A 23973-nucleotide genomic window follows, 5' to 3' on the forward strand; every position below is an offset into this window, starting at 1 on the left:
GAATATGTGAGAGTGCAGGGATCTGCCTGCACTGTGCCTGTGGCAGGACTGGAACCTTAATGGACTGATAATACAGACCAATCCTACAGATCTCCAGACTCTTGTTTGTCACTGTTGTGGACTCTGCTTTCACACACACAGCTGTCACTCTAATTTGTAATCAGAGAGAACCAGTGTAAACCCAGTGGAGTCTGGGTTCCAAAAGAAAAAAATAAATATAAACAGCATATACTGGGTTTAAAGTTTTTAAACAACAACAACAACGGTATTACCAGTTAATGCCATTTAAAGGATGTTTCTAAAATACATCATATATATGCTTGATATAATAGAATATTTATTGTTTTATTTTCTTAGTAAAGGGCTTCACAAACTGTATCCAAAGTTATGATGTCATCCACCAATGAAATGCAGCCTACTCTGAGAGTCCACATGGCAAACAATGCATGATGCACAGCAATCATTTAATATGGTAATCAAAAAACATTTTCAAGCTGCCACTATGCACGAATTTTAAGGATCCAGAATGTAATTAACCAACCTGGGTTTTGCCAGAAAACCTGTGATAGCACCACTACTTTTAAATAAATATATCACTGTAATCTTCAGAAATGAAACTGAATTTTTTATTTTATGAATGTACATGCAGATATTAGTAATTCCACTAAGCAGAACTGTGTGTATAAATGTATGTATAAATATAAAAATGACATCTCTTACCCTAAATCCTCTATGCTAAGCGGAGGCCCGGAACCTGATGGGTTCTTCAGCATTAATTCCTGTAGTTTTGTGTTCTTTTCATCTTCTGAAAGACCTTTGTTACTTAAAATTTGACGTCTTTTAACTGCAAGGTCTTTAATATCTTTTAAAAATCTGGCTCTATGTGGGTTTACTAATTCAAAGTCCTCCCATGTTAAAATTCCATTAAACCAAGCAGGAGGTTTAGGTTTCGGTGGATCAAGGATAAATTCGGACTTGGAGTCTTCTTCAAAACTTCCTACTGACAGTGAATCATGTCCCTCTTCTGTAGAAGCCTCCGATTGACTTTCAGTGCAGTGCAAGTCTCTATCGCCCCGTGACTCGTAGATCAATTTACTCATGTTACTTTTAATGTCACCCATACACATGAGTTTAAAGAAAGGTTTAGAAATGGGCAAATCCACCAGTCTGTTATCCTGAATGCATTTAGCCAAGAAAATTCCAAGGAAATGAAAGAGTTTGGTTATTCTTTCAAGTTCATCACTATCTTGTGGGAACGGTGCTGTGAAAAGTCCACATGATCTCTGTACATAGTATCCAGGGGGTTTTAATCCACCTCCAATATCAACCTGGATTTAAGGAAAAAGGGGAGAAATGGTAGCTTTGTGCTAGATGAGTTTAAATATATACACTGTGTTTATATTAGTCTATTATTTACCTTCTCAGAAGAAAAACATTTAAAAAACAACCTTCAGATGTTTCATTTCAGTTCAAATGTAGATATAACACTCAATATTGTTGTTGTAATATTTGTTAATACGTAGCAATCCAAATATAGTAAAAGTAGAAGAGCAACCTGAATCCTATGTTCTCTCAGCTTAGATCATCAACGTAACTATACACACACCCACCCCTACATTAAAAGATAAAGTACGAAAGTCAAGCACTCAATAGTTAGAAAATGCCAGAATGGGGTGTGCTAGAGCTCATCAAGAACACTGAGAATTTCTCAACATGGACAAAACAAATGTATTTTTCCTTAATTTTGTTTTCTGAAACAGTGGAGCCATTTTAGCTGAAATCTTCCAAAAAAAAATTCAATTGAAGGTAGACCCCGGCATAGAAAATTTCAACCTATACGGTTAAAGTTTGGCATAGTTATTAGCAACAAAAAAAAAAACCCAACAGAGTACTGTCATCATGGGAAGTGTCAGGAAACCTTGATAATAAGCGGTACTACCAGGCTTGCCTATAATACATGGATTCAAGACTTTCAACAGCTAGTGAGAGTACCAGAGAGCTACTTTTATTACCACATAATATTTGTTTTTCTCTGAACAACCACAAGTAAAAATGATCCATACCTGACGTGATTCATCATCTGGAAAATCATCATCACAAAGCCAAGTTCCCAGTTCTGTCCTCTGAAATTCTGCTGCCACCAGTGCGTAGAACTCCAATGTAGGTCCCAGGCCTGTTCCTTCTTCTCCTAAAAACTCCACCTGAAATACACAATGAAAGTTAATAATGAAAAGAAATAGTAGAAAAAGAAAAGACTCAATGTTGGTCAGCTAACTATATAATTCATAGCTGCCTTCCATAAAAGTGTTTTAAAACTACTCTGCTAGGGAGACATGTTTTACCTCTAGAACAGACTTTCGGTCTGCATGAATCTGCATGATATTTTCAGCCCATTCCATCAGGGATTCACCTCGTGGAACTTTCACTCTTTCATGTTTGAGGCGTCCAACTCTGAATTCTCCTGGATCGTCCCGTCGCACTGTACTTGTGGTCCTTGTCCGTTCAACAGTGGCCTCACGTCTGTTCTGTAGCCATACAATTGCTCTGGTAACAAAAAAAATATAAATATTTCTTAAAATTATAAGTTATTAACATATTTCATTCATGGGAATTCTGAGATAAGCAGATGTGCAAGTCATGCTGTTACACCATAAACACTATGTGCTGTATTGATTTGTTGCATTTCTAAACATTTTCAGAGGCACCTGGACTGTTTAGATACATACCTCTTGTTGTTTTATAAATTCAAATAAGTAATAATTCATTTTGCATTAATAATCACCCTCAACTTCTGGTGTTAAATGAATAATATAGCAAAACACAACACTGATATATAATACTTGACCTGAGTGCATAACTCCTACTAACTGCAATGGGAGTGAATAAAAGGAAATAATGCTTTGCACTTACAGTAGTGCTGTATATCTGAAGTTCTCAAAGCAGACACTTATTAAATTTAAACTCACATTATGTCCGTGAAATAGGAATATACTATACTGGTCATAAAGATGAGTATTTTAGGTTATATAACCCAATTCTGTAACACATCGACAAGCCAGAAAAAGCACAAATAAGGTTGAAACACTGTCATTCACACATGTAGTTAAAAGAAGAAAAAGTAAAAACGTAACAGTGTAAAGGATAGAAAAAAAATCAAGTAATTTTAGCCATAATTTCCTTAAATTGTTAGAATTTCAGAGGGAAGGTCTCCCTGTTAAGTTTTTTAAGCCCTTACCAATTAAACAAGAACAACTGCAATTACTATTAACAACACCTATACAAAGGCGTTGTTTTTAATTCTCTCATACTCTCTGTCATCATCATCAACAACAAACTACTCCCTAATCTACCCACTTGGCTGCTTTTCAACTGTAGGCAAGTCACTGAATATATTTTTATATAAATCTATATATCCCACAGGGCTACTGAGAGGTTTAATTTTTTTTAAGTGCTTTGAGAGCCTCTGTAAGTTGAAAGATATACAAAGTACTAAAAATAAATTGCAGGAGTATGCTCTGGAGGATGCCTTTTATATGTTAAGAACATTGTAAAACATTTATCTTGTATTATATGTATTAACACATGCACATAAATGCGGAGTTAAGAGCCATGTGATATGTTTCACATGCTTGTGCAGTTTAAATTTCTCAAACCAGTGCAATTTATCACAAACCTACTTATCCATCTAACAAGGATGTATTTCAATATTCCAAATCCCCGAGCAAATTCAAACAGCCACCACATTCATTAGCTGAAGAGCTGTTTCCTCCTTCTCCCTTCAAATTATACCTGCCCAAGGCCTAGGATGTTCCTGATTCAGCTTTTCTATATAGCACTGATATAGACCTCAGTGATTCAGGAGCCAAATTAGTGATCAGCATTACCCAAAAGAGCCACAGTCGTGTGAATTCATTGTTTCATTTTCTGTTTTTATATTTTAATAGATAAATGTAGGCATTATTCTCACAGCAAAATGACTGACCAAATATTATTTTTATCAACTACAGCTGGTTAATAATATAGTAAAAACATCCTGACTGGTTAATAATTAAATCAGTGTTTTAATATCATGTGCTGCAAAGAGCTGGAGAAGACACATTAAAAAGCCACTTGCAGCTTGCAAGCCTCAGTCTGAGTATCACTGCTATACACTATTCTATAAAAATACCAAGATTTTAAAACTCTGAGATTTCATGGCAATGCAGAGCTAGAAAAAAGAACTTTTTTCATTAGGCAGAGAAAATGTCAAGCCTCATTGTTTCACACTACTACTCTGAAGGATCCATGTCAGCATGTTAAAGAACAAAAATATTGTGTGTATATATAAACTGAAATTGATATAAGGGACCAAAAGTCCCCTTTTCCTCTTTCTTGTGCTCAATACAGGAAATGCTAGGGGGAGAAGAGGGTATTATACTAGCATGGTATATGGGTATCAATTTTTATTGATGCAACTTTGACAGAGTTATGCAGATCATCCCAAACGAATGTCAATAAAACTTTTATATCATGCTGCACCATCACGTAGTTTGTAAGTGTCACATAATGTAACAAAGTTTTAGGAATGTTCTAGACTATTAAAAATGAGTCTATGCTAGCACGGTTCAATGAGGTTTCGTTCTCCTTTTCATTACATAAAACTAAACTCACAAATGTGTCTTAATTGTCTATTCTCTCTTACAACTATGCTTACCAATGTGGTCTGTGCTGAAATTAAAACAAGGAATAAACTATTTGATTTGAGACCCAAACAAAACCATCAGCTGTTATAGCTTTACCTGCCTGCTACAGCACGCATGCAAACTAAACTGACATGCTGAGGATCTACATGAAGTTTCCGATGGAACATCAAACCACAGAAAGGCCATCCACCCCAGAACCCCTTGGCACAGTGCATAAACAAACAGCTGTAAGTTACCAAAAAAATCTTATTAAAAACATTCACAGATTTTCCCCTTTTCTTAGAAATTAAGTTTATTTTTAAAACTCCTTAAATATGCAAAGAAAAACACTCCTACGATTTTTCATGCTAGGGGAAGTCAAGTTCACTGCAAAACCTAATTAAACACTCAAGACATCTCAGAATCCATTCATTCCGATATGATCATGTCTCTTACCTTGATGCTCCAAATGCTGTGCAAGTGAAATACAGCTGTCTAGTTTCAAATGGTATTAAGAAGGGACACTTGCTAGTTAACTGTTCACACCAATCTGGCAAAGCACCACTTGCTAGTGCCAATGGTTCCTGTAATTTAACACAGAAATAACTGTTTAAAATACAGGGTCAGGTTGCCAAACAACGTGATAGACAGATGCACAGAGAACAAGGTTTACTCTGAACCGACTTTTTACGCCTGCTAGGGTAAAAATCATTTTTTTTAAATCAGTGAATGAAAAGGTTGATGACGTTTCAAGGACTCTGTCTGAGTGGGATGTAAGGTGCCCGAGGGCAAGCCAGCCACTGAGAAACATAATGAACCACTGGGACAAGGGATGGGAGAGAAGTACCAAGGAGCAACATTTTTCGCCCCTGAGAATACAGTTTCTCCTGATCTGCTCAATAATATTGCAGGAATGATTAAGCAGAGCAAAGATAATGTAAGCACCTGGATGCCCTACACAGGACCATGAAAAACTTAAAAAAAACCTGAAGACTTCAGGCAACTCATTTACAGAACCTGAGGCCATTATCTAGATATCTGAGGGAAAAAAACTGAAGAAATTTTGATTGACCTTAAAGCACACACACAAAAAATGAGTGGAGGAATTGAAGAATTTTTAAGAATCAGGAATGTCAGAATTATTAGATATAAAATGTGCTTCCACTCTTTAAAATTAGCATATCTTCAAGTTTCATTTTTATTGTGCATCAACAACTTCATATCAAGTTTGATCAGTTTACATATAAAAAGATGGATTTTCTAAGTGCCAGCTTGCAAGCTCAGTCTGATCTAAATATCAAGTTCTTTCTAGCTCTCAATATCAGTAATACAGATACTGAAGACCAGATTCTTCCCCCAGTTACACCAATGCAATGCTATTGTCTTCAAAGGAGTTATACCTATGCAATGGCATGCCATCAAAATGTTACACAAATATAAGCAAAGTAAGACTGTGGTCCTGGAACAGGAGTTAAGTTAATAGTGCATAAACCTGAACAAAATTCCGCAGGCAGCTTTGTATCTACAGTCAGCTCCTTGTCAAACTCCAAATTAGGCCTAAATTACTCCACTGACTGGATCTAGCGGAGCCACAACCTAGTTATTATATTTCACTGTCGCATATCATTAGCCTCGACAACACCACCTCCATCATCACTCTTAGATAACAAGGGTCTGTAGCGAACAATGTCGGTGGTCAGATTATACGGCTTCATACCAAGTGTCTAAAAGCTCTAGAGCGTAATTACTAATCTAATACCGCCAGGTTAATCATGGACAACCACACGGCCACTGGCAGTGCATGGCCAAGTAATCTCATCCCCTGACCTCAAGTCTGATCTGCAAGGCTTGATATATGGAGACTTCATCTCGGAGACAGGCTATACGACTGGAAAATGTTAACTGGTAGTAACCAATGAGGACTTCAATCCTTTTATGGCCAGTTCTCAATAATACATCCCTGTTACAGATATAATCAAACCATGTTATGCCCAGCAGTCACCACTAGCAATGTACAGTAAAAGCTGATTTATCCAGCACTTCACCAACCAGAATGCTACATAAACCAGCATTTCTGATCTTCACTGAAAGTCCAGTTTACAGTCCGGTTGGTGCGGGAATGGTAGGGGGTTGGCATGTGGGAGGGGATGTGGAGCACGGGCTCTGACAGGGAGTTTGGGTTCGGGAGGGGGCTTGGGGCGCAGGACAGGGTGCTGGATCTGGGGCCGCTCACCTCAGGTGTCTTCCCGCAAGCGGCTACCTGTCCCAGCTGCTCCCAGGTATAGGTGTGGCAGGCTGCCCTGTGCGCTGCCTCCACCTGCAGGTGCCGCCCCTGCAGCTCCCACTGGCCACTGTTCTTGGCCAATGGGAGTTGCGGAGGCAGCGCGCAGAGCTGCCTGCCACACCTCCGCCTAGGAGCAGCCGAGACAGGTCACTGCTTGTGGGAAGCCATCCAAGGTGAGCACCCTCTGGATCCGGTACTCGGAACCTTCTCCCGTGCCCTGCACCCAAATTCCCTCCCAGAGTCCACCCTGCACCCTCTCCCGCACCCCCATCCCCACCCAAACTCCCTCTCTCTTAGTTAACCCACATTTTTCACTTACCTGCACCCCCCATTCCTCCACAACATGCTAGATAAAACAGCTTTTACTGTATATGAAATGTTTCCAGTCTCCTGCTGTCTTGTTGAAGCAATGTCCATGTTTCAGATCCGTATAAGAAGATTAGATGCACACAGGTTTGATAAATCCATACTTTGGTTTATAATTTCACCTTCTTCTGGCTCCAGACCCTATGCAGGTCCTTCATGACAGAGGCTGCTAAACCAATTCTCCTTAGAAGGTCTGGCTAGCTGTGCCCATTTAATAACAATTTACTGTCTACACAGACGAAATCATCCACTACTTTCACAGTTTGTCCAGCAGCACAGATCTGTTGTATCACAACTTTTGTGCCGACACTGGATTTTTGTTTTTGCTCAAGAAACCCTTAGACCAAGGGCAGCTTCCATATGCTGGAAGCTGGTCGTCTGCATCCTGGCCAAAGAAAACAACATCATCCGCATAATCCAGGTCAGTAAAAGGAGTTGAACTGACAGTTTTACCAGTACTGGCAAAGATATGTTCAAGGATCCAATCCATTGTATTGCAGAATAGGGCTGAGGCCAGGGCACATCCCTGCTTCAACCCAGATCTAGTGCAAAACCTGTCAGACTTATGCGTCCCCCATTGCACCTGTGCCCGAGTCATTACTCAGATCTTGAATTAACCTCAAGAGGATGTCGGGAATGCCTCATAGGTCCTTTCACAAGCAGCTCTATGGACAAAACTGAAGGCTGCCTTTAGATCTACATATGTTGCTGTCAAAGGATGATGGAATTTGTGATGGATCTCAGATAAAAGACAAAGAGCAAGTATAGCATCCACTGTAGATCACCCAACAGTGGAGCCCAATTGCTCTGGACGACAGCGTTTCACAGCTGGAGCTGAGCAACCAAGACATGTATAAAAACCTTTCCAGGAACAGAAAACACGGTTACTAACCTTCCTTAAATGTTGTTCTTTGTGATGTGTTACACATGTCCTTTCCACTCTTGGTGCGTACACTCCCCGAACACAGTTGCTGAAAATTTTTCCCTCAATGGTACACGCTGGGGCGCCTATAGCACCCTCTGGTGCCGTACGCTCATAGCACCGGTATAAAGTGCCCTGCTGACCCCGTGCCCCCTCTGTTTCTTCTTTCTGGCCAACTCCAATGTAGAGTGGGAGGAGAGAGGGTCATGGAATGGACACATGCAACAACTCTCAAAGAAAAACACTTACAGAAGGTTACCATTTTTCTTTTTTGAGTGATTGATTGCACATATGCGTTCCACTCTAAGGGACTCTCAAGCAGTTGCATAGGTGGTGGGATAGACAGGCCAACTGCAAAACAGCTCAACCAAATTTGACACTGTCCCTGGACTGTTGAGTGATGGCGTAATGGGAAGAGAACACGTACACCAATGAACAAGTTGCCGCTCTGCAAATGTCCTGAATAGCATTTGCGCTAGGAATGCCGCCGCCGAAACTTGTGACCTCATGAAACGTGGAGTCAGGTTAGTTAGCGGCGGAACACACACATGATCATAACATGTGCAAATGCATGATGTGATCCAGGATGAAATTCTCTGACTAGAGATGGGGAGACCCTTCATCCTGTCAGCTACCACTATACAGTTGGGTGGATTTACAGAATAGTTTCTATGTACAAAGCTAGGGCTTGTCCGACATGCAATGTGGCGCTTCCCTATTTGCATATGGCTTCAGGTAGAAAACAAGAAGGAAGACTGTCTAATTGCTATGAAACTGAGAACCCACCTTCGGGAGGAAACTAGGGTCAGGACATAACTGCACCTTATCCTTCCAATGTGAGGACACAGATCTCTGAGACCCTTCTGGCCGAAGTGAGGGCCACGAAGAAAGCCACCTTCCAAGAGAGGTATAATAAGGAGCACATTGCCAACACTTCAAATAGGCGTCCTATAAGCTTTGATAACTCCAGGTACAGGTCCCAGGGAGGAACTGGCTCACACACTTGGGGCTATAATCCTTCTGGGCTTTGAGGAACTAGATAGACATCTCATGAAAAAATGGACTGCTTATCCACCCAAGGGTGGAAAGCCAATATTGCTGAGAGGTGAAGCTGGACTGAGGAGATAGCTAACCCTTGCCGCTCCAAGTGTAACAAATACTTGAGTATTTCCTGTGCTGATGAACGCGTAGGCAAGACTCTGCGTTGGGACACTCAGACGAGAACCGCTTCCACTTTGAGAGGTAAGTAACCCTGGTGGAGGGCTTCCTACAACCTAATAGGACCTGATAAACCTGATCTGAGCAAGCCTGCTCTCCAGGATTTAGCCATGGAGTTTCCAGGCCATCAGGTGAAGGGGATCTGAGGTTTGGGTGGAGCAGTCGACCATGCTCCTGAGAGAAGCAAGATTGGAGTTGCCACTGACAGGCCCAGCATAGTGGTCAACCAATGTTGGTGAGGCAATGCTGGGGCTATCAGAATGATACGGGCCTGGTCTCGCTTGATCATTAGTAGAACCTTATGCATGAGCGGGATGCATGGGGGGAAGTGTAGAAAAGGTGACCTGACTACGGTAGCAGGAAGGCATCCATGAGAGATCCCAGACTGTGGCCTCACAGGGAGGCAGAACTGGTGACACTTCCTGTTGTACTCGGTTGAAAACAAGTCTATCTGGGGAATCCCCCACTGCTGGAAAACATCTGGAAGAATGGACCACTCGGGTGATGACTGGAGAAAGGCCTGATGAGGCCATCTGCCAGCCTGTTCTGTGCTCCCAGAACGTGAGAGGCCTGAAGGTGGATTGAGTGGCCCATGCAAAACTCCCACAGCTGAATTGCTTCCTGACACAGGGGAGAAGAGTGAGCCCCTCCCTGCCTGTTGAGATAAAACATGTCTGTAGTGTTGTCCATAAGAACCAACAAGTCTCTGCAAATCTGGCAGCAGTCCCCAACATGAACCTTTCCCAAGCACTTCAGGGAGGAGCTAAAGTACAGGTCGCCCAGGGCCATAGCCTTGTTGCAGGAGGGGAAGGTCTTGAAGCCTGGCAACCCAGGCGTTCCTCAGCACTGGATAATGGACAAAACTCCGCTAACTCTCCGAGTTAAACAAACTACACTAAAACCAGCAAAAAAACCCAACTATTTACAACTAACCAAACTATATACAATTATAAGGAAAAGACGACCACTGAGAGAGCTTGCTGAAGCAAGGAAAACTGTTCCAGCGAATGTTACAGGTGGTAAGAAGGAACTGAGGGGACATGGGGTGGGCTGGTTACTTTCTACCAGCACTCTGAGCACACAGCACCACAGGGCGCTCGAGTTGCCCTGATGGGTACCACTGAGGGAAAAATTTCCGGCAATCGTGCTCAGGGTGTGCGTATAGTGGAATGCACATGTGGACTGTGGAGCACTTATAGGGACATACATCTCCAAGAACCATCGTTACTGCACCAGGTGAGTCACTTCCTCTTCTTTGAGCAGTGTCCCCATGGGTGCTCTTCTGTAAGTGACTCTCAAGCAGCATCCCAGCTGGGAAGTTTGGGCTTTAGAATCTGTTATGGATGATAATACTGCGTAGCCGAAGCTAGCGTTGGAAGCAGAGTCCCCGGTAATTGCACATTGTCCTGCAAAGGTATGCACAGACGCCCCCTTATGGGCTCTATGGTGTACCTGAGAAGTTCAGGTGTTATGCCATCAGGTCCAGCATCAAGCCCACTTTGCAGTTTCTTTATCGCAGAACAAACCTCTTCCAACGTAGGTACATCTATACAGATTTCAAAGTCAGGGATTCCATCTACAACTAACACATTGAGATCTGAGCATTGAGTTGTTTCAGGATAGTTAAGTACCTCTCACTGGTCTTTCACAGCGTCTCTGGATAAATTGCTAGGACAGCAAAACTTTTCATTTACTGAAATGTAAGTGGCAAATAAGACCTTGGTCCTGCAAATACTTATGTATGTGCTTGATTTTAAGTATCTGAGCAGACCCAATAATTTCAATGAGATTACTCATGTGCTTAAAATATTAAGTTTTTGCAGGATCAAGACCCAAATTTGAAAAATTAACTACAAAAGTCTGTGCCAGCTGGAAGATTTTTCCATTTTAGTAGGGTCAGCTGATTTATTTTTCATGGGCTGGAGGGCACAATATTTGTGCAATCTTTAATATTATTAGATTCTTCTTTTTCCATCATATTTTATATCTAGATTAGTTAGACTGTATTGCTTTAAAAAAAAAAGTTAACGATTTTAAAAATAGGGAAATAAATTTACCTATGTGACAAATAAGGGCAAAAGAATCCAGAAGTCTAAATGACCAAATCAGCTATTAAATTTCATACAACCAAAGCAATCAAGAATATAAACAGTCTTAAAACTACAGCATTTATATTATGTTTACCTCAATCTGTTGCAGAATTTTTGTAGTGATTTTTTTGCTTGTGAATTCATCTGGTGGAAAATTAAACTGAAGCTGCTCATCTCCTTCTGAAAATATGAACAGAACTTGTTTATTTTGTTTTCGGTAAAGTGCTGAATAAACCATGTTAGGCTACTTACAAACCTTCTTGAGAAGTTCGTGCTGAGTAAGGGTCACTTGCAACTATATACAGAATACGGAGTAACTGCAGAACATCTTCCACACCACAGGAATTCTGCCCACTACCAGCTTTGGCCTGAGGTTGTTCTCTAGCCAAACTAAGAATGTCAGAGTTCTGAAGAGTGGAAATGGCTCCCTGGCTCAATCCAGATTTGGATCCATGCTCACAAAAATCCTGTAAAAAGGGTTATTAGAATGAAAATATAGAGACCAGTATTTCTACAACAGTGTATCAAAGTAAATTAATCACTTTACGAACAAGAATGGGTTACTGTGTTTAGCCTTTTAGAGAATTAAAACTTTTAAAAGTACAAACAGTACTATGGTCCAGACTATGATCTGAGTGCTTTTTAATATTAATGCTCCTGACAAAAAGGCATGTAAAAGAAATGGAGCCAGCAAATTCTAAACTTGATATTGGCACATGAACCATACAGCAATTTTGTAGTCACATCTCACACCCCTCCTCAAGAGCCTTCAAAGCTGCAAAACGAAGCACACCGCCATTCCCAACCAAAAAAAACATGTTTGGATGCGGACATATACCTTGTAGGCAGCTATGAGCTGAGAACAATTTCTGTTTTTCCTAATACTTTTATTAGTGCCGGTTAATTTCCAGTGGCGCAGGAAAGCTGAGTCTGCATTCTTCTGCAGGTAGGTTATCAAGTCATTCTTTGGTAATTCATCAGTGCCAAGGTACTGTTCCACATGCTCTATTGACCAGCAACCCTACAACAGGAACCACCAAATGTTGGTCTTTCCTGATTGTAAAGTCCTAAAGATTTCACATGCATTATACACAATTTCTTTAGGAACATGCATTGACAAAAATTTCCACTCATATCTTCTAAATATTCAAGAACTATGTTAGTGCTTTTTAAAAAAATGTTGCATTTCACAAACTGCAATGATTTGTTTTGTTACAGTTTAAACAGCCACACAATGTAGGGATTAACAAAAGTACCAAAATCAGTCTTACCATTTTTCCACTCTCTTTCTCTTTATCAGAATCCTTCATTTCTCTGTACATGATTCTAAAACATGAAAAGACTAGTGTTAATGTTTTTAAATAGCTTTTCAGAATAGCATAATAATGCTATACTGATTCACTCAGACTCCTTAGTACAGCCTCTACATTCTGCAGTTATACTTTATTGTTTTGTTGGAAGTTGCTTGATTATTAGGTGACTTGTGAAAGAGCAGTAGCAGCAGTTCTTCCTGGTAGCAAGTGTGAGATGCCCCAACTCAGCAGAACACTTACACTCATGCTCAGAAACATGTGTTTAAGGCCATTCCTTTCTGGCAAAGCATTTAAGCTCCATTTGCTTAAATGGGGCCTGAGTGATCCTACAAATGCTGGTCTCTAGAATGTTGCTAACAGAATTTATCTAGAGGTAGGGAAAGGATGTGGTTACATTAGGATGCCTTCAGTCATGTTTCAGGATATGTCTACACTACAATCAGGAGGTGTGACTGAAACATATGTAGACATATCCGAGTTACCTTTGATGTAGCTAGATCAAAGTGAGCTCAAGTAGCAACAGCAGTGAAGGCCTGGCTGCTGCTTACATCTGTACTAGAGTCCTGTTGGGGGATGGGGCTAGCATGTGCAGCCTCTTGTGTTGCCACAGTTTCACTACTATTGTTCCTTGAGCTAGCTTTGATCTAGCTATATCAAAAGGTAGTTTGGATATGTCTACCTATTTTGTAATCACACTTCCTGAATTCAGTGTAGATATATCCTGAAGCACATGACTGAAGACTTCTAAAGTAGATCAGGCTAACTAGATCAAAGGTAGCTCAAGTATGTCTACACCTGCTACAAACATACCTCCTAATTGCAGCACAGACATACCCTCAGGGAACAATACTGAAAATGGCCCAGAGAAAAACCTGTTAGTTCCTTGGATACAAGGTCAGGATGAGTGAAAATACACTACTACTGAAAAGGTAACTGGGATAGGGACTCAGAAGAAAACCAAAATACATTAATAGTGTATCATGCTTCACAGTTCATGGAATGGAAAACCTCCCCACTGTACTGAACACTAATTTCATTAATGAGATCAGAGATACAAAATCAGCCATGCCAAACTCTACAAAGCACTACAAAAACCACAATGAATCTGCAATAAAAAAAAAGTAGATAAAAAATTATAATACAAGCAACAGAATGTAAGAAAGATTTAGATCTTTTACATAAAGTCTATATAGCAGGGTATGGCCAGGGACTGAGTCACATCCCTAGTAGGCCATCGCAGACACGTTTTATTAAGGACACTGATTACTTCCCAGCACCTCCTTCAACACTGCATTTTTAGAAAAGCAGCAGGCAGAAGCAACCCTCTTCAGATCCACTCTACATTGCTGCAAAATCCCTCTTCTCTCCCTCAAGTTATTAGTTGCAGACGGTATCACTTTCTTTGCATCTTGTGAGAAAAAGGCAGTCACAAATCTTAACATGCATTTTTATAGCAATTTCTTAGCCAGTCATCCTCAAATAAAACCACTGTAAATGCATTCATATATTTATAATCTCTTACGTGTATGTTGGCTCCCAAATACGTCTAAGTTTATCAGATTTCACATTGCCATTACAGGAAAGCTGCAGTAATTTCTGTACATAGTAAAAGATGGTAGATCGGAAATTTGTTAGGGGTAACTCTACTTCCCGAGTTGTACCAAGACCTGTAACTTTCAAGGTAAGAGCTAAACGAGGTGATGGCATACACTCAACTTCTTCCAGGAGTTCTGAGTGGGGTGTACCTGTATTTGTAAAATCATTTAAGAAACAATTAACAAGAAATTCATGAAACGTAAGTACTCCCCACACATACTACTTAACATTAATAATAATATGCCCTTATAAGAACATTTACTGATTTAATATTAAATGTCTATATCCCAAAGGAACAGTGTTAGGATAAAATTATATTAAAAACAGCATGATGTATCTATGTTGCCAACAGCTGAAGGAATTTCTGAAATCTAGATTTACTTATTTGTTTACTTTTTTGCATTTATCAGTTTTGACAATGAAAGCAGAATAGTTAACTTTATTTCTTTCATTCAATTTCACTATCAGGTTCTCCCATAGTAACAGAGGATTGCAAGGGACCTGACAACATCCTTCCCTTTAAATTACCAGATGCACTTAAATTTCTCCTTCAAGCCTTAATATCTTCCCCTTATACTGGGTCCTTTCAATTTGTTTGTACTAAGGATGGATATTTATTGTACAACCCTTGCAGGCTGAAGCCACAACTCTCTTCCAGTTATTGGGCACTACAGATAGAAAGACCTACAGTCACTGTTCCCTCTAAGCTGTGTGCGTGCACACAGATCTGAAACAGCGTGCACATGGCAAAACACCGCACGCACTCCAGCTTTGGCATTTTTTTTTTTTTTTTTTTGGGTGCTTCAGCAGCAGCACAGAAAAAATTTTTTGCGCACACGGCCTGTTAAAAATTAGAGGAACACTGCCTACAGTACCTTGCTTTTACAGTGTGAACAAGCACTCTCAGGGCAAATTAGATGCCAGCTGATGGAGATTCATGGGGCTTGGACTGTGGGACTGTTTAATTGCAGAGTAGACTTCAGGCTCAGGCTGCAACCCAGGCTCTGGGATCCTGCGAGGTGGATGGCTGCCAGAGCTCAGAAGTCTTCACTGCAATTAAACAGCCTTGCAGCCTGGGCCAGCTGTGGGTGTCTAACTGCAGTGTAGACATTGCCTCAGTGTTCTTCCAGCATACCTGGTGGAGGGATTTCTAGATCAGTTGTCTGTTGGACATTAGTACGGCCAGGTCTTGGGTCAAAAGCAGGAACCAAAGCAGAAAACTGACGTTTCAATACATAGTCATCATCCCATGTTCTTCTGCGTCCACCTTTAGTTTCATATTCCTCTTCTTCCTGTTGAAGCAAGATTCCACACAGAAACCATCTGATCAACAGTTAAACAAAAAAGAGTAGTTACAAAATAAGGCAGAGTTATATAAAAGGTAAAACTAAAAGCAAACTAAAAAGGAGTACTGGGGTTCTTTTATCTAACTTCTTAAGTTACCTTCAGCAAGGTCAAAACCTCCATTTTTTTCAAGTGAAAAGTGGGAGTTAACTATCCTTACCCATTTTTGTAAAGTGCTTTGAGATCTACATTTTGAAAAAATACTACTATTAAATACACATTGGGAATACTATTCACAAATTGACGCTGTTTGTAGCTACAAATGCACTCCCTGCCACTCCAAACAATTTTATTCATCAATACAAGACAACAGGGAAAATAATTAAGGCTGAGAGTCTGTCACAGATGTCACGCAAGTCACAGATACCGTGACTTTCCGGAACCTCCATGACTTCTACATCTGCAGCGGCCCCAGGGCCAGCCATACCCCCAGTGGGTGGCCTCAGAGCAGCTGCAGTGTCCTGGGGCCCAAAGAAGCAGCTACGATTAAGTCGGGGCATTTATAGTAAAACTCATGGACAGGTCACAGGCCGTGATTTTTTGTTTATTGCCCATGACTTTCACTAAAAATTAATTTTTAGCCTTCAAAATAATTAATTGGAAAGCATTTAGTGATCTATATTTAAAAATAGTTTCAAAGTTTTCACTGAAAGCACAACCTTACCAGGATCTCTTATCCACTAACAAAAAATAGGATTTAAAAATATTTCAATTTGCATGTTAAATTAGCCACAAGAGGTTGTTCACAAATTCCCATGGAAATAACTGAAACATTTAAGAAAAGCTTCAAAGATAAAATAGTAAGCCAAAGCTGTCAAACTTGGATTCCCATAAATTAGGTTTCTAAATCTATGTTTAGGCATCTAAGTAGCCGGATTTACATAAGTGTGAGCACACATGAATCCCAATGAAGTCAAGGTGATTTGTAGATGTTCAATACATCTGAAAAGATGTGAAGAATTACTCCATAGGCAAACTAAGAGGAAATTCAGAACCATTACCACCAGAAGTCTTATGTTTCTCATTTTAGCTCCTGCAATGTCCATTCTCGCCACCTCTTTTTCTGAGGTCCCAGCACATACATACTGTGACATCACAGCTATCAAGGAATCAAACCAGAGCATGGAATCAACCACAATGGGTCAGGCAAGACCTCTGTGTGTGAGGTTTTTTTTTTTTTTTTTTTTTTTTTTTTTTTTTTTTAAGGATTTTTAAATACAGTGCAGTTTTTTTCTTCCAAAGCTACCGAAATTCAATCTAAAGTCTGAAGTGATACTGGTCAACCTTGCCAGACTACTGTACACCTTTCGGGAATCTGATTTGTCTTGGGTACCCCCAAGTTTCACCTCTCTTAAAAACTATTTAATTACAAAATCAGACATAAAAATACACAAGTGTCACAGGATACTATTACTGAAAAATTGCTTACTTTCTCATTTTTACCATATAATTATAAATCCATTGGAATAACATTGTAAATAAATATTGTAGTTACATTTCAGTGTATAGTATATAGAGCAATATAAACAAGTCATTGCCGCGCTGAAATTTTAGTTTGTACTGACTTTGCTAGTACTTTGTTGTAAAACCCGGCAAATATCTAGATGAGTTGATGTACCCTCTGGAAGACCTCTGCACATCTCCAGGAGTACACGTTTCTCTGATTGAGAATCACTGAACTCGGGGAAGTAGAAGATTTGGCCAGAATAACATTGGCTCTTGTTACTGAAGTTGTGTTCCCATCATTTGTGGATCAGGTTCTCAGTCCAGGAGTCTGATTAGATTCCCAACTGATAACAGGAGAGAAGGTAGCAGCTGTGGCAGGTCAGCTTTTTTCACTTTCACACAGCCAGAAGGTTGTACCCACTACTTTTGATGTTGACAGTGAACTGTAAACTTTGGATGCAACTATCATCCTTTTTCTTTGTCACCTGGAGATTTCATTACTGCAATGCTCTCTGCATGGAGCTGTGTCTTAAATCCACCCAGAAACTGCAGCGGGTTCTCAGAATTTGGCAGACTATTTGTTAAGTTGTGTGTCATTTTATGAGCACATTAAACTGGTGATCTATGATCTGAACTGGCTGTTCATTGGTTTCTGGGCTGATTCTAAGATGCTGGTTTTAGCCTATAAAGGTCTGAAAAGGCCGTGACCTGCCAGTGTTAGAAATTTCCTTTTCTCCTTATAAGATACTGCCATGGAAGCACATGAGCTATGGCTCCTTTGGTACAAAAAAGAAGGAGCTGGTGGAATGGCACTCACTATCACGGCCCTGCACCTTTTAACTTTCATTCCCTGATCACAGTCTGTAACAGTCCAAGCTTATTAGCGTTCAGGGCACACTGCAAGCCGTATTTTTAATTGCTGGCCAACAAACCGAGGGTCAGATTGGGGAGGTAGTACAGTGGTTTAATTGGTGAGGTTTATTAATTTGGTATATTTATGTTACTGCTGGCATAGTGCTACTAGCAAGTAACTGTCAACATCTATTTATGCTGAATTGTTTTAAGAATTTGTCAAGTTGACTCAGAGCATGGAGCGGGTACTCTTATGTATTTATTATAACTCTAAATAAGCTCTAAGGATAGAAAAGCCAGTTCTAGGTCCCCACATTGCTAGCATATCTATGGGTGTTTTACATAGCCTTCAATATGCATACTTTATTTAAATGGAAAATATTTTTGTATGGTAGGTATATACTATACCATAACTTCCTCATATTCCTGATCTTCTTGATTGTCATCTTCATTTTCATCATCTTCCTCATCTGGCTCAGGCAGATCCTCATCATCCTCTAACTCTGCTAATAGAGTACTTGCCCGGCAGCTATCAAGAAAATCTATATATAAAATAAGAGACACACAAACCCATTTTAAAAAAAAATTAAATAATTTTGAAAACTAAAAACAGAGAAGAAAGAATGAAAACAGATTTCATTTAAACAAAATAACTATTAAGGAAGACAGGGCTAAAACCTAGTTCAAGATACTCTGGCAATGTGGAAAAGAAAAAAAGGTAAAGCACCTAATATAGCACACTTGGCAAAGAAACAAGAGTCTGTTCAAAGGACACAGTAAAAATATTTAGCAGTGTATGTGTCTCTCACTATTTGTTAGAAGTAACACCTACAATCACAGAACTGGTAAAAATGGGGGAAAAAATCTTTACCTCTTCAGTTTATATTATGCATTTCATAGCATTTTATATTCAGTCACACAGTCAGTTTCCCCTTTTATTGTGGATCTTTCATATTTGTGTAAATATGTGGACTGTAAAACTACAAAGATTGGTAGTGGTACTCGGGGGTGGTTACGACCTTCAAACACCTTTAACTCATTTTCAGAACTAATTTCAAATTAATGGTGTCCTTTTTACTAACATTAAGTGTGTGTTCCAAACCATGACACATGACTAAGGCTATGATTTAATCATGGGTATTTTTAGGCAAAGTCACAGACAGATCACGGGCAATAAACAAAAATTCACAGCCCGTGACCTGTCCATGACTTGAACTATAAATACCCCTGACTAAATCTTAGCTGGGGAGCCATTGCAGAAGTCACGGAATCAGTGACTTCCACGACCGCCATGACAGACACGGAGCCTTACAAATGACATAATGTAACAGACTCTTTTGATAATATATTTGTTAACACCATTTTTAAAGATAAAATGTATAATCACCCGTACTCCCCTAGTGTCTACTAAAGAGGGTTTTTTTAGTGTGTGTGGGGCGGGGGGGGGGGCGGTACCTGCACCTCTGCTATGGAGGCTCTACCCGAGCACAACAAATAAATTCATCTATCCAAGCAACCTCTGCGTCGTTCCCAAGACTCCAGCAGGAATTCTATGACTACCACATCAGTCTTTCCCAAGTACAGTGTGCTTTAAGCCCAGCCACCGAGCCAGAACAAAAGTTTTTGTCAACATGTAGATATTTGAGTGACACTGGTTCCATTTAGTATCACAGAATCAAAGAAATTAGAAATGGAAAAGGCATATTCAGACATCTTGACCATCCCCTCTAATGGGCCTAATCCATTGAAGTGAATGGGCATTAGATGAGGGCCCAAGACAGAACTTTTCTCTACATTCTTTAAGTGCTTTGTTCATTTTAGTTTTAAATGACTCATGTAATGGAGTTCTCATGACCTCCCTTAGGAGGCTATTCCCCAGTTTAATAAACCTCTATGCTACAAAGTATTTCCTGATATCCAGCCTAAATTTTCCTTGGCTCAATTTCATCCCTTTCACTCCTATATATTACTCACCTTAGACTACCCTAAATTCCCCCTTTTCCATTTTAGTATTTACACCCTTTAACTGCTTATCCTATCCCATAGTTAGCATTTAGCCAAGCTAATCTGTATTGTGCATTTAAGTTCTTTTGCGTCTTTCCTCATAAATAAGACCATTCCATCCTCTTAATCATTTCATTTTTTTAAATTCCCTTCAATTTGTTGACATTCCTCTGGTATTGGGATTCCTGGAACCACACACACACACACACACACTTGATTCATAAAATAAAATGTGTTATCGCTGAGATAAAAGGCAATGGCCTGGATTTTTAAAAGGCATTTGGGCATTGCTGTGTATAGCATTGCAACTGGTTTAAGAGACTAAATCTCATCTTCAAAAGGGATTCAGACCCTTTTGAAAATGATATTTAGGCTCCTGAATCAGTTAGGAACTGTAATGCTAAGCACAGGAATGCCTAAATACCTTTAAAAATCTGGACCAATATACCTATACAACACACACAGAAGAAAGTTTGATTTTAAAATACACCTATTTACTGAATGTTTTAGACATTAAACTCATTGGTTCAATTTTTACAAAAAATCAAATATAATATTTAAATGCCTACATAAAAAAAAAATCAATAAGAGGAGAGAGATTTAGACTATAAAAAAACAAAATGGACAAAAACACTGCCATTATATCAAAATTCCTTTGAATGAGCACAGCCTTGCATAACTCATGACAGGTGAACAGCTCAACTCTCAAACAAACACTGTTCAGGAAATAAAACACTAAACAAAAAACCATCAAAAAGATAAAGAAGAAAAGGAAAATCATTAATGGGAGGTCTGCTTATGTTCATTTAAAAATGAAACTTACCATATAAAGAATATTCTGCCTCCTGACCTGTATCGCTCTCACTAGATGTTGATGTTAGGCTAGTAGTTAGAGTGTTACTAAGTGACTGACCAACAGATAAAACTGTAGTTGCTGTAGCTACATTGCTGCTGCTAGTAACACTGGATGTAGACATGGTCACTGTTGATGTGGTACCAGTTGTAGTCAGATTAGGAAAACTTTGGGCACCCATAAGAGGAGAAGCTATAAAGATATGGTAAGATACAATAAATGATTCGAAGAGCACAATTTACATGCATGAGTCCTGTGTTTGGGGGAAAAAAAAAATTTGGGGTTTTTTGGCTTGAAAGTCACCATAGGTAACCTGTCTAGGAAGCCTATGAGAAGAGGGGTCCTAAACACAGAGGTGGACAGCAACTGTTTGGTGGGTGTAAAATAGACCGCATGTCCAGTTTGGAACAACCTCCATGTAAACTAAGCAAAATTTTATTAAATACATCCCACTGTATACAAATTCCTTGGAAATCTGCAATATCTTCTTTAAAACCCAGTTTAATCTGATTTGATCTCTTCTCTAACTAATGTCAATACAATTTAATAGATATACAGAGAAAATATTCTAACTGCAAAAAGACAGTTAGAAACATTAGAACGGATATAATTTTGTAGATTCTGATGTTTGTGCATTTTACAAATCCTACAGAAACCCTAACCTGACATTCTCTCACATATGTACTATTTTGTTTAATTCTATGTACTGTGTTTATTCATTAATATGGGCAATGTACTTCAGTCACAGGTGCTATGAAAAATGTAACTTAATTTCCAAACTTGTATGAAAAATCTCAGCCATGATTTTATCTTAAAATCATTTTCTGAATTTACCTTTTTAAAAAACATTAAAGACTAAAAACAAGAAAAAAAGAACTGTGACTGCATGCTCATAAAATACACTAATTGCGTTTTATTTTAAATGTATAATAATTAAGGCCCTACTTGAATTACTGGATGATCTTCAAATAATTGCGGCTGAGGTGCAGACAAGACATGGAAAATCGCAGAAAAGTAATAATGGACCTTTATTAATAGCGGTAATTTGGAAAAGCCAGAGAAGACCTATTTGTTTAAAAAAAATTGCTGGAAGGATATAAACACTCTAGTATTTTGTTATGCCTGCTATTTTTTTGTTTGTTTTTTTTTAACAAGACATTATGCTGCAACAATAGTACATTCATTACAAAAGAAAGGTGACTGGTACAATATAAGCTTCAGAAGATTATAAAAAAGTCTTAACACAATTACTGTAGAAATCAAGTCCAATCACTTTAGCCTTTTATATTTTACTGTTATTGCAGTACTAAATGCATAATCAAAATGTATGCAAAATTGTGGACTGTGCAGAGCAAGCTAATTAAAATAAAAACTGTAGTGGTAGCCCAATATCGCAGGATCCACAATATCACGAATGAAGTAGGGCCTTAATGATAACTGACATATGTGCAGCTTTGTTTACTGTAATTCAATGGGCAGAATTCAGGGTATTTACATGGTGACCGTGATTATATATGCAGTGCTGTACGGTGTATCTGTAAGAAATCAAACACGTAAGCCTCAATCCTGCAAATATTTCTGCACATGCTTAACTTTAAGCATGTGAATTGTCCCGTTGACTTCAATGGGATTTCTCACATGCCTGAAGTAAAGATTGTGTATGTTCGCAGGCTCAGGCCATAATAAAAATATAGCTTGCTGCATGTTATGGGATTTTCAAACATTATTTCTATAAAACATGTGAAATACAGGAGTTTGAAGTTTTAAAAATAAGCTTTTTAATTATTAAAAAAAGCAATTTTGGAAATTGCTTCCAAAAGGGATACAAGCAATTTAATCACATTAGAAAGAGTTTAGAAAAAAATTCAGTTTGTTTACTCAGTGCATTTGATAGCTCTGTGTATAATAAATGTTACTGCTTCTGTTTCATTCTGTAGTCAGTCATTTCCCCTTTGCTGATATGAGTCTTACACAATAGGCTAAAAATTAAAACTAGGAACATCACAAAAATTGGCTGGGGTGTCCCAGGCAGGTATAGTACCTAAAAATAATTTCACAAACTAGCTTTAAATTTTGAGGTTTCCTTTAAGTAGCTAACTTCACCTCCTAAAGAGACCTCTCTAAAGACAAGCACGAGAAATTTCAGGCCCAAGGATTTTTTTTTTTTTTTTTTTTTTTTTTTTTTAAGTTTGAAGAGCCTGAAAAGGGGGATTATAATAGTGTGGATATCTTCTCATACACAACCACAGTAGCAACAGCAAGTTGTTACTAGAATAAGGAGGAGGTACAGTAGAAGTCAAAGTCAGCACATGCCAGCTGTTATTACACGGTTATACAAGTGTAGAGAAACTGGTTAGCTCAGATACCACTGCATAGTAACTACTGGTAAATGCTGATATTTTTAAATTGCAACCATAATAGCTAGATCCCCAGACCCAATCATCTGTAATTTCAGACAGACCGTTTCTGGACAAGCCTATAGGCAGAATGTATCTGAATTCCAGGCCCTCCACTTAGCTATGTGTAACCCCAGCGCGTCCCAAGCTTCAGAGACTTCTCAGTTAAATATCCCAGATGAGCCCCCACTTGTAAAAGCAACAGCGGGCGGGATCGAACCTGGGACCTCTGGAGCTTAGTGCATGAGCCTTTACTATGAGCTAAAAGCCATATGGCTCTTCGCGAAGGCTGTAGAGCAGACTCATTCACCTCTCTCTAAGTGGTCTCGGTGCCACTAGATGGGACAAAACACAACACCCAGGAGGTTTGTGGGTTACATATGCATCATACTAAGTATGGTTTCTTTATTGAATTTAGTCTTTGGTGCCACATCTCTACTAGATGCCATTTTCTCCTTTTATAAAATTCAAAATAATTCCTAAAAGGAGAGAATTTTTTTTTTAATTAAGATTTAATTTTGAAATAAGCAATTGGCAAGTTAAGGACTGGGTTTATTTGCACTTTGCATCACTACTGTTTCACAATATATGTCTTAACATGCTGCCAAATTCTAGGAAGCTAATTAAG

The 23973-nt window shown here is 39.1% G+C and overlaps 1 protein-coding gene across 5 annotated transcripts in view; it reads right to left on the bottom strand.

Moving 5' to 3' along the window:
* The window catches only part of HECTD1 (HECT domain E3 ubiquitin protein ligase 1), a 95084-nt gene that overhangs the window by 4459 nt on the left and 66652 nt on the right, over positions 1-23973 (bottom strand). For 4 of the 5 annotated variants that reach the window (XM_074955811.1, XM_074955809.1, XM_074955810.1 and 1 more), the window contains exons 26-37: positions 20920-21141; positions 18501-18634; positions 15586-15742; positions 14377-14599; positions 12813-12867; positions 12380-12562; positions 11798-12008; positions 11636-11721; positions 5118-5245; positions 2343-2544; positions 2064-2201; positions 721-1328 (exon numbers count right to left, since the gene is read on the bottom strand). In XM_074955811.1, the coding sequence (XP_074811912.1) occupies positions 721-1328; positions 2064-2201; positions 2343-2544; positions 5118-5245; positions 11636-11721; positions 11798-12008; positions 12380-12562; positions 12813-12867; positions 14377-14599; positions 15586-15742; positions 18501-18634; positions 20920-21141 (2347 nt within the window). The remainder of the gene's footprint in view (positions 1-720; positions 1329-2063; positions 2202-2342; positions 2545-5117; positions 5246-11635; positions 11722-11797; positions 12009-12379; positions 12563-12812; positions 12868-14376; positions 14600-15585; positions 15743-18500; positions 18635-20919; positions 21142-23973) is intronic. The other variant, XM_074955813.1, reaches the window with a different exon arrangement.

The sequence above is a fragment of the Natator depressus genome, chromosome 6 (genome assembly GCF_965152275.1).
Source record: "Natator depressus isolate rNatDep1 chromosome 6, rNatDep2.hap1, whole genome shotgun sequence".
Taxonomy (NCBI): Eukaryota; Metazoa; Chordata; order Testudines; family Cheloniidae; genus Natator; species Natator depressus.